General features: G+C 37.1%; 1 protein-coding gene across 1 annotated transcript in view; it reads left to right on the forward strand.

The window, feature by feature from the left end:
* The window catches only part of ARMH3 (armadillo like helical domain containing 3), a 149,408-nt gene that overhangs the window by 21,663 nt on the left and 115,605 nt on the right, over positions 1–12,140 (forward strand). Inside the window, exons 11-15 of the mRNA XM_088131951.1 lie at positions 261–321; positions 537–583; positions 4,112–4,187; positions 6,618–6,711; positions 9,616–9,717. Coding sequence (XP_087988077.1) covers positions 261–321; positions 537–583; positions 4,112–4,187; positions 6,618–6,711; positions 9,616–9,717 — 380 coding nt within the window. The remainder of the gene's footprint in view (positions 1–260; positions 322–536; positions 584–4,111; positions 4,188–6,617; positions 6,712–9,615; positions 9,718–12,140) is intronic.

Consider the following 12,140-nt stretch of genomic DNA (forward strand, 5'->3'; position numbering starts at 1 on the left):
GGAACATTGAATTCAAAGGGCTTTTATAAATCATGTTCTCAGATATCTTCCCTTATCAAGTTTGTAGGAAAGTCAAAGTTTTTGTATTTCCCATTGGGAACAGATGTTATTTCTTTCCTTTAAAATAAACCCAGGCATCATTTGGAGGACTTTGTATTTTAAAAAAATGCTTATAATTAAAAAGAACAGATTTTTCTTGCTCTGTAATGATGCTCATGGCAACTTCTATTGCTTTATCTGCCACTGCTGTTCTTGTTCAGACAGTACAGAGACAAAGAAGAAGAGCATCAGAGTGGATTTTTCTCAGCCTTGACTAACATGGTAAGAAATCAGTGACTCTGTGCTGTCAGTCAGTGCTTGCCATGCAAGGAGCCTGGTCAAAAATTTGCGAGAGAAGACCTAGAATGTTTCTGTAGATGTTTTAATGGGCTTAAATTTTGACTCTGTAGAAAATACAAAGCATCTGTTACTTTTAGCCCTGTGGACCAGATAGGTTAGTGTATCCTAAAGCTATGCAATACTGCTTTGTTCCATAGGTGGGCAGTATGTTCATTGCTGATGCTGATGAAAAAATCTCAGTCCAGTAAGTACATCCATCAGATGACAAATTTAACTCTTTGATTTAGAAGTCTAAAATATAATGTATTGCTTACTAGAATTGGCACTTAATCTTCTCTTACTTTATATTTTTAAAATAGCACAAGCTCAGCAACCAATACTGGAGAGAATAGCATAAATGCCATCTAGAATATGAGTGAATTAGCAGATGCTGCATTTGCATTCTGAATTTATTTAGGCAATTTTTTTTCTGCTCTTATTCATTGGAAATACAGGGAACAAGTAGAAAGTAGAATTGTAGTACATAGGATAGCGAGTTAACATTATTCTGGAGCAGGAGCATCATTCAGGCTTAAATTCAGACAAATCTAGGACACTATAAAACTGAGACTTTTTTTAGTATTTTGAGATGAAGACCATGAAAAGTGAGGGTTAATGGCTAGAATGCAATTAATGAAAGCTCACTGTGAAGATGATAAAAGATAAAAACTGATTTACTGACTTACAGTTGTGTGAAAAAGAAAGTACACCCTCTTTGAATTCTATGGTTTTATGTATCAGGACATAAGAAAAATCATCCAGTCCTTAGCAGTTCTCAAAAGTAGGTAAATACAACCTCAGATGAACAACAACACATGGCATATTATACCATGTCATCATTTATTTTACAAAAAGAAAGCCAAAATGGAGAAGCCATGTGTGAAAAAGTAAGTACACCCTTACTGTTTCATAGGTATGAAGAAGCTAAGTAGCAGCCTGGTGCAGCTAATCAAATGCCCTTGATCAATTGATCATCAGCAAGTGTGACTACCTCTATAAAAGCCAAAATTTTTAGGAGTTTGCTAGTCTTGAGCATTGAGGTGTGTATTAACACAATGCTAAAGAGTAAAGACATCAGCAATGATCTTAGAGAAGCAATTGTTGCTGCCCATCAATCTGGGAAGGGTTATAAGGCCATTTCCAAACAATTTAAAGTCCCTCATTCTACAGTGAGGAAGATTATTCACAAGTGGAAAACATTCAAGACAGTTGCCAATCTTCCCAGGAGTGGACGTCCCAGCAAATTCACCCCAAGGTCAGTTCGTGCAATGCTCAGAGCAATTGCAAAAAATCCAAGAGTTACATCTCACACTCTACAGGGCTCAGTTAGCATGTTAAATGTTAAAGTTCATGACAGTACAATTAGAAAAAGACTGAACAAGTATGGTTTGTTTGGAAGGGTTGCCAGGAGAAAGCCTCTTGTCTCTAAAAAGAACATGGCAGCACGGCTTAGGTTTGCAAAGTTGCATCTGAATAAATCACAAGACTTCTGGAACACTGTCCTTTGGACAAGACCAAAGTGGAGATGTTTGGCCATAATGCACAGCGCCACATTTGGCGAAAACCAAACACAGCATATCAGTACAAACATCTCATACCAACTGTCAAGCACAGTGGTGGAGGCGTGATGATTTGGCCTTGTTTTGCAGCCACAGGACCTGGGCACCTTGCAGTCATTGAGTCGATCATGAACAACTCTGTATACCAAAGTATTTTAGAGTCAAATGTGAGGCCATTTGTCCGACAGCTGAAGCTTGGCCGACATTGAGTCATGCAACAGGACAATGATCCCAAGCACGCCAGCAAATTTACAACAGAATGGCTGAAAAAGAAAAGAATCAAGGTGTTGCAATGGCCCAGTCAAAGTCCAGACCTCAACCCGATTGAAATGCTGTGGCAGGACCTCAAGAGAGCTGTGCATAAACAAATGCCCGCAAACCTCAATGAACTGAAGCAATGTTGTAAAGAAGAGTGGGCCAAAATTCCTCCACAACGATGTGAGAGACTGATAAAGTCATACAGAAAATGATTACTTCAGGTTATTGCTGCTAAAGGTGGTTCTACAAGCTATTGAATCATAAGGTGTACTTACTTTTTCACACATGGCTTCTCCATTTTGGCTTTCTTTTGTAAAATAAACGATGACATGGTGTAATATGTCATGTGTTGTTGTTCATCTGAGGTGGTATTTACCTACTTTTGAGAACTGCTAAGGACCAGGTGATTTTTATTATGTCCTGATACGTAAAACCATAGAAATCAAAGAGGGTGTACTTTCTTTTTCACGTGACTGTATACTGTGGCAATGGCAAAGAAGTCTTGCTTGACTGCCACTTGCCACCCCTGCATCTGCCCAACATAGACTGGTAGAGCTATTTAAGATAATAAAGGTCTTGTTAAATGTCTAGAACATCTGTTGTGATAGTTTTAAATTTTGTAGATAAAAACCACTGAATTTGAAATGTCAGATGTTATGGTTTTAGAAAAGTCAGATATGGATAGGACTAGAGCACCACCTTGTGCCTTAATCATGGATACTTACCAGCTTGTGCAATTGGAATATATAACAAATTGCTTGGAGGGTACAGGCTTACCACCCTTACCACCTTACCTATAACACCAAGGATATGGGGAATGAGCCAATTCTTGAACTAGATCCTATTCCTCACTCTGCTCTAGTCACAAGTAGAGATAGATGGATCTGTTAGATCAGTGTTGTTTTGAGTTCAGAATGTTCATGTATTTTTTATTCCAGTTATGAAGAAATATATGGATTCTTATAAGCCAAAAGTAACAGAACAAAATCCTTACTTTTCTGTGCTAGTCAAATTCATCACATGCACCTATTTTCTAGCTGTATAGCTGTTGAGCCTGCATGAAAAAAACAGGTAGTCACCCTAATCCAGAACCTCAAATATAACTGAATACATAGGAATCCGAATCTGATCTTTTAAGGCCTTACTGCTTCTTGGATGAACAATCTTTCTTTTCTAAATATCAACATTTCTGGAATATGGAGGTTAGACTTTAGTAATGCATTCTGTATGGTTGTTCTCTTTGAAGATGAACCAGAAATTTGACATATAATATGCTGAGATGTTGGTGGGAACAGGGTGAATGGAACGTATGTCATCAATTCTGTATCAAATGCACTAATTGTCAGTGTGTTTCTGATTCAAATTCAAAGTATTGATTGGTTTATAAAACCAAAAATGGTCTGGCCATCAAGTTCTGAACTGTTGGTAAGCATGAAAGGCAAGACATTCATACTGATTTCTTCCATATTGTTACAGCTTTCTGAAGTCATTTCCAATGTCAGTGCTGCCCACTATATATAAAATGCATTACAGTAATTCTGGGCTTCTTTCTTATAAGCACAAATTAATGTACTTCATAAAATATTCCTATTTATTTAAGAACAGGATAATTTTAATTGATCTATTTATAATGCTACCTAGTTTATTGTATTGTATCGTATCTCTTAAGTGTTGTGATTCACCTTATAAAGACTACTTCTTACAAAAACCACGATACAGTTTATTATGTTCTACAACAAATGGCTTATAAACATAATTAATACAAGAAAACACACTCTGAAATGATCTAGGTTTCTGATTTGTGGGTTCTTTTGTTTTGTCAATCAGAATGTCCAAAATTATGTCTTCCCATTAGTGTAACTTGGCAAAGTGTTCCAAGAAGTTTCATTACTGCAGTAAATGTGTTCTTTTTTTAGAACTAATGAAGCTATCCTTTTGGCTCTTTATGAAGCTGTTCACTTGAATCGAAACTTTATCACTGTATTGGCACAGGTGCAGTATAATTCACTTTTGCATGTCTGGGGATGTGTGTAGAATCTAAATTGCAAAATAGCTCAGGACTTTGGAGAAGCTGCTCTAAATTAAACTCATCTTATTTATGTATTTGGTCAAGTGCTGTGTTAGATCTCAGTAACTTGCTCATGTTTTGATTTGGAAGATCGAACATATGTTCCCTTTAATTGGAACATTGAAGCATTCTATTCTGTTCCTCATTCCTGTTCACCCCCCCTAAAGAAGACAGGAGGCTGATCAAGTACCTATATAGCTCTGAGCCCCAAAATGGAATGGGAGAACCAGCGTAGTCTAGCGATTGAAGTGTTGGAGGTTCTAGTCCCCCTTCAGTTATAGAAGGTCAGTGAGTGACTAGACTTTTGGCTAGTCACTCTGTCTCAGCTCAAACTATCTCCCAGAGTTCTGTTGTAGGGAAAAATAGGAGAAAGGAGTGCTCAGTATATCCCTTTGAACTCCTGTATGAAAGGTGGGATATAAATCTAACAAATATATAAATATCACAATCAATTACTGAATCAAGAAAGAAGTTTAAGTCTGTTTTGAATACATCCATTCATTTGGCCAGCATGTATGCTCTGCTCTGCTCTGCTCTGCTATGGAATAAGCCAGTGCTATACAGCAGGGTTCCTCAGCCTTGGTGACTTGAAGATGTGTGGACTTCAACTCCCAGAATTCCCCAGCCAGCATGCTGGCTGGGGAATTCTGGGAATTGAAGTCCACACATCTTCAAGTCACCAAGGCTGAGGAACCCTGCTGTACAGAAGGGTGCTTTTTTCCCCCTTTCTGAATTCCCCAGTTCAGATAGCTTAGGAGGAGGCCTACCTATAGGGAAGATAAGTAGACTTAGAGCCTAGAAAATTCTCCCTAAGTTGGGCCAAGGACCACACATTGTGGAGATCATTTAGACTCAAGAGCAATCTCTCGGCTGATTAGAATCCAAAACTATACAGTGCCTTTTTCTACACTTAAAGTTGTTTGAAAATTACATTCAACCTCCAGTATTTTTCTTTTATTTATGCAGAGAGTTTGTAGAAGCCTGCAAAAAATGGGGTTCTTAATTCTGCCATTCTGAGTTTTGTTTTTCAGGGCTTTTAAACACTGTTGTTAATAGGTGGTGAATACTGGTCTAAATCTGGTTTAAATGAGTCTGAATAGAAGAAAAATTTAATCATGCTGTTAATGTACTTGTGTTGCTCAGAATAAATATTTCAAAGCTTTACTGTGTCATTTTTAAAAAGAAACTCAGTGTCATAAATAATAAATCTAGCATAAAGATGTGAGTAGTTTACATACATTGGGACCATAGCTATGATGTGGATAATAATTTATGTATGAGAGTTGCTTTGTTCAGCTTATTCACCTTTGTATAACCTGTATGTTTTAGAGCAGTACTAAACAGGATACATGTTGGGTTAATACTTTTTCAGTTGAACAATATAGGAATTACTGCAGTCTATGCAAGCTTAAATTTCAGAATTGCCATGCCATCCTGCTGCTAGGTGGTGCTGTTTTCCTTAGCTGGAACAAGAGTTATAAAACCTGATTGTAACAGAATCCAAGTAGTTAGGCTATGGAAATAGTCATTAATGTGTATTATTTTCAGTGGACAGTTTATTTCAAAGTTAGCCTCAGAGGTCAATTTCAAAAATTGAGGAAACGATAGTTAATCCTTACAAGATGTACTAATGAAGAGTCCATTAATAAACCAAGCTTTCAAGATTTCTGCCACAGCAGGCCCCTGTGTGAACTTGCATGAAATATTGTATAATTAAAAAAACAGATTGGTAGTTCCAAAATGCATTTCAAATCTGCTTGCTGATGAGAGAACATTTGGAGATATGTTGATATGAAAGATACTCTGTGAAACAGACTTCATTATTTCTCTGTTGAACATAAAACAGAATGGTATGCTGATCTAAATTCTTGCCTATTTTTATGGATGACAGTATTACAAATGGAACCCTATAGTTAAATCAGCAATTAGATGGGGAGCTTCTGGCTGAGATGAAATGTAGAGAGAACTAGTAGAAGCAGCCAGGCAGAACAGGTAACAGTAATAATATTTGTATAGCATTGTGTTCTCCTGAAACACCTGGCAGGGTAGCAACATGATGCATTGACTTGCTCTTTAATCAGGAATATATTAAGAGATAGAATGGAAGAAGAGGGAAGAAAATATTGCTTTCATAGCAACTTTTGTAAGGAGATTTTAAGAGACATGTTTTTCATTAATTTCTTATACGCATGGAAACAATATGACAGATGCTAGCAAGAGTTGTAGGTATGGTAAGATAGTGGAAGAAAAATAGCTGCAACATCAGGAACAGGGTGAAATTGCACTAAAGGATACTTAAAGTAGTACAGGTGTCACAGAATATAAATCTATCTGGATATGTGTTTAATTCCTAGAGTCATCCTGAAATTGGTTTAGTGGCAATGCCAGTAAGCCCAGTTCCGACTACGCCTGTTACTCCACTTGGAACTACACCACCTTCTTCTGATGGTGAGCTGTTCTGTCTGTTTCCTATGGATGTTCATTGCATTTCTGCACTCTAGGCAGGACAACGAATGGCTTTTTTATGGAGAAAAAGCATAAGGCTCTATAGATCTGGAACCTTACCACTACCAGGAATGAATTACAGAGCCATATTTTTAACTGGCTTGATCATAAATTAGTCCCAAGTGAGAATTTCTCTGTGACTGTCTTTTTTATGTGATAAGACATTGCCCTAGGCAGGAGGTAAATACATGGTTGTGTGCATGAAGTTGTGGGTGGCCATCCTAGATAATAGGATCCTGTATTCACTTGCATAGTTGCCTTGTGCGCGTTGACTTCTTTATGTGTTACAAACATCTTAATGGAAAATATGATCTATTTCAATAAAACTTTATAAGCATCTGAGTGAGAACTAGTCTTACTTAGCTGCTATTAAGGTCACTCTGGTATCCTAGTAGAAGAGTATTCTTCTCTGAGAAGATAAATTCTTTGTTGCCATGGATATCAAAAGTCTAAGGTTTTTTAAAGATGAATTGTGTCTTCTACCTCTCTGTGTACGTATTCTATAAGATGCTAAGGGTTGAGAGCTGCTTAAGCTTCTTTCAGATTATTCATTGCAAATGAATCTGCCCACACACTTTTTTTTAATGTAGCAGGCAAAATTTGTATGCTTACCTTCATCTCTCTTTTTCTCCTCATTCTCTAATTTACATAGATAAATGCAAACTGTTGTAGATATGCATAGAGAGTGTTACTTTCCTATTTCCTGGAGATTAATTAACTTTATAAAGGGAATTTTTATTTTGGCCTGCATCCATACAGCGGGGTTCACTTACAGTTTTTACCCATTTTCCATTCTTCCACATTCTCTTACTCCCCAGTATTTCTTTTTTTCAAAAAAGCATGCCAGGATTATTCCAACTCATATTCTGCCACAAAAAATTGCAGTTTAGGGATAAAGCAATATTTTGGCTTACAGTTTATATTAGATATGTCTGTTTCAAAGTCAAAGGCCACTTTATCTCTTGAAGAATATGGTCCAGAGTACTTAAGGTCCTGAGTACTTTAACAGCTGCTGGATTTTGCAAAACAAGCTTGCAGTCTTAGATCAGGTACTCTGCTTCTGACTTGTACCGGACATTAAATGCTCTTCTGATGTTTCAAGTTAATATTTATTTATTTCGATGATTTATATTGCCACCCAACTTGTGTAATCACAACTCCAGGTGGCACACAGCAAGTAAAAGCCAAACAAAACAATAATTACAAGGAAAAAATATATACAATAGAAAAAAGAAACAAAATCCATCACTAGCACATCAGACAACATACAGCCTGGGTTAACTAACACACATATCATCTCTCAGAAGATGAGCTCATATGTCATCCTGGCCCAGTGCTTGGGGAAAAACCAGGTTTTTAAAGCTTTCTGGAAGGCTAACAAAGTTGGGGCAATCCTAATCTTTGGGGGGGGGGTGTTATTTCAAAGGGCAGACGCTGTCATAGAAAACCACACTTCCTAAGGTCCCATCAGATGACATTGCCTCAGGGAGGAGACCTGGAGGGAGGAGTCCTATGAGAATTTGTGGGATAGGCAGAAATAGTTGGTGACAGGCACTCCCACAAATAGTATCTATTCTCAGCACAGGGTTAAGATAAGAAAGGTAGCAAGTTTCTGCATCGTGATTAAGAATAAAAGAGACAAATGACCTACCTTTTTCTGTTGTTGCAAAAACTGTATAAGATGCCTGTCACCATGGTATCTTAAATGCTGAATTTGCTTGCTGCTGTTAAATATTCATTCACTGTGTGCATCATAGAATACCAGAAAGGCCCATTATAGCTGTTGGATGAATATTAACTAGTCTGAGTGTAGTATTAACTATTGGAAGGTTGGGTGCTTTTGAAGTTGGGGAATGTTGCTGAGTTTCAGGCTCTACTGACAATGTTAAGAACAGCTTCCTTCCCTGTTTTAATGTGATGGAAAAGATTTGTTATTGAATTTACCTATCTCAAATACTTAATTGTGCTCATGATTGTCTTTTGGTATCTCAGACACGGAAGCAGAAAACACACTTGGCTTGCAAAAATATATAGCCATTTTATCTTAAGGGCTTGAAAACAATTCTTCAGCCCAAAAGTATCCTGAAAAAAGATAAAATATTTCTGTAGTGACTGGTGTGTGGGGGAACCTTTTAGGATCTATGTTGATTGAGATTGAGAAAGCAGTAGGACAATTCAGTTCTTAACAATCCTTGAGAGGTAATGTAATATTTTGGTATATCAGGTATGCTAATTTGGGAGAATAGAGTCTAGACATTTGGTTTCATTACTTGCATATAAACCTTCTGGTTGTCAAAGCAATGGGTAACTGGGAACAGAAAGGAAGTGATATCGAACTTCATGTCTTCTCTAAGTTTGGTCCACACCTGGAAAAAAACATATTTTAACATTTGTTTATTTATTTTGCTGGGCTTATGCTGCTCTAATAAAGTCTGATTCTGAGCAACCTCCAGACCTCTAGAACAGGGATAACTTTAAAAACTAAACATAACAACATAAACATTAAAGAGTAATAAATAACTTTCCAAATGCCGAGGTACAACCATAACAAAATCCCTGACTAAGAGAAACTGGACTTTTCACTATATACTTTATCTGGGCATTTCTGTTGGAAGTGATCCTGTTTCACTGTGTGCTGGTTGGAGTGGCAAAGTTGCTTGATTTTTCTTGTCCCCAAATTGGTAATCTACAGTGGCTCTGCCTGATATCACAAACAATTGTTAAACTGAGAAATATGTGTAATATTGAATACTGCCATAGTGGAGACATGTTGCTTTACCTCCATTTGGAGGGTTTTCAAAATGATTCAGTTCTGCTGATGAGTAAACCTTCTCTGGCTTTTCCTAGTCATAAGTACCGTGGAGTTACCCTTGGATGCTGACGTGCAGACAAGCAACCTGCTGATAACCTTCTTAAAGTACAGTTCTATTGTCATGCAGGATACCAAAGGTAGGCAGTTGTGTTGATACCACTTTATTTCTGAAATCAACTGGGGGAAAGAAAGGCTCGTTACTAATTTGACTGCATACAAAAATCTACCTAGATTCCCCATGGATAGTAAACTTCTTTAGACTGACAGAATGAACTGATTTCTTATTGCCAGATGACAATTATAAGAGATCAAGGAGCTCTGATGCTGAAGGGGAGAAAAACCAAATATAGAAGAAAATGTGTACTTTTGGGGAGTCAGAGAGACTCAGCATGCTCTTCCAAGGAAATGAACAGCTGAAAATTATATCTAATAATGCAGAGGATAGAGAGAGTATATAGCACTGCATTTCTGAGAACACCTCAAAGAGAATACTGCATAAAACAGAGCTCTGAGTTGAGATTAAACATTATAAACTCTTCAGAAGACATACATATGATGCTTCTTAGCTAGTTGGTTTGTTCTGAGTTGGTACAAGAAGGCTGTATCAGGGTGATGGGATTTGGCTTGAATTTAAAAATTTTGTCTTCTACAAAAAGTAGCATATTGGATGATGGTGGTTCACACTTGGATAACTATGCATTCTACCATCATTACAGCTGGGTAAGCCATAATGGCATGTGCACAAACATGCACAGGCAAACTTGCAGTTTTATGTTATGTTGGCTGCATTCATACATTATTTTGATTATTTGTTGAATAATGTGAGTAGTCCTTCAGACAAGTAAAATGCTCAAATCTTGAGTTGTTTTTACTTTACCTCTTCAGTCAGTACCCAGTATTTCTATATGTTAATATGTGGGGTATTACACACAGACACACACGCACCACCTGTATTAATGTATGTACTTGTCTATGCACATGTGTGCATGTAGGTATGGAATGCATTTTGCCTTTTATGTTTTTGGGGGGATGTCTGTCATGTGTTTTTTCCTTGGGGCTCTATCTGTGGATATTCTGTGTCAGCATTTTTAGTGGGATATATGTCTTTCCTTTTTGCACGATACATTTTCATGAAAGAATAAATGGTGAGTTTTTATGTAGGGTACAGCCACTCCTCGTTTAGTGACTGCAGTCTGTTCCAGCAACTTTGTCATTAAATGAAATGGTCACAAAGCAAGCCATGTGATAGAGAGAGAGAGACATTGTGAAGATTGCTGGTTGCTGCTGTCTCATTTAGATGTTCTCTCATGCAGCAATAGCAGCATTACTCTCACTCGTTCAGGTGCACAAATTTGGTTGTAAGTGTGTATCTTGGTTGGAAAATGATTTTTTTACTACTGTTTATTATTGTTGGATTTGCGAACAGTCATTAACTCTGGTAGTTGCTAAACAAACTCTTCTGTGAAATTGGTTTTTTGTTGTGCCTTCTGTTTCTGTCCCCACCTCTGCCTTGTGCTTTGGGATGGAATGGACATGAATGGTCATGAAAAAAAATTATTGCCAAGAAGGATGAGATGGAAGGAGAAAGCAAATGAGGGTGGGTCAGCTTGAAGCGTGTTTCTTTAATTGTTTGCATTTTGATTGTTTTTGCTTTACAGCATTGTGCATTGGTGATCTGGGTATAAAACCACACCAGGATTTTGGGATGTGTGATACTGTATCATTAAACTGAGGATTTATAAACCATCTTAAATCATAAACCATCTCAAATCATAAACAGTTGAATAAACTAAAGTTTATTTCTAGAAAGTTAACCATGAGTTATTGCTTGTAGTGTTTTTGGACATTCAGTTAAACCACAATTAGGTTAAACCAATCCTGATTTATATTATGTACAAACTACACCATTGTATTAAATGATAGAAATAGATGTGAAGGGTCCCCAAACTTATCAAGGTAGCATTATACAATTCCTTTTATATTTGCACTGCAGTTTAAATAACTCTTAATGAAGACATTAAACAGATGTAGTACATTTTTCTTTCTAATATAGTGTGTGTTATAACAGTAAGTTCTGCAAGTCATGGGTTCATTTAATTTCATTTTCAATATGAAACCCTAACCCTAACCCCTGTTTAAATGTAGAATGCTTATAAATTCTGTTTGCTTCTTTTCTTTGAACTAGGAGTATGGTAATGGTTCCAGGCACTCTTCCTTACCTATAATTGAATGTTGTTGAATGTTGAATGCTCTTTGAATGCTGTCTGCCATAGTGGGAGTGACTGATTATCTGCCACAATGATTGTATTAGAGTTTTCAAAATTGATGCTTAGTTCATTTCTTGAAATGTTCAATGTGACCAGTATTTTATAATGAATCCTCTAATTGCTATTCTCATGTTGGTTTCTGTTTGTTAACAGTCCTACTTTTCCTTTGTTTGAGAATGCGAACAAGCAAATTCTAGCAAATATGTAACTACATAGAATTGGTTTCACTGTGTGTTTCTCCTCATCTGTAACCCAGGGCCAAAATTGGCATCCATCTCAGGGGACCTGTGCCA

This window comes from Python bivittatus, unplaced genomic scaffold, assembly GCF_059951505.1.
Source record: "Python bivittatus isolate LINGU-HERP-01145 unplaced genomic scaffold, Pbiv_v1 ctg000980_np1212, whole genome shotgun sequence".
In the NCBI taxonomy this organism is placed as follows: domain Eukaryota; kingdom Metazoa; phylum Chordata; class Lepidosauria; order Squamata; family Pythonidae; genus Python; species Python bivittatus.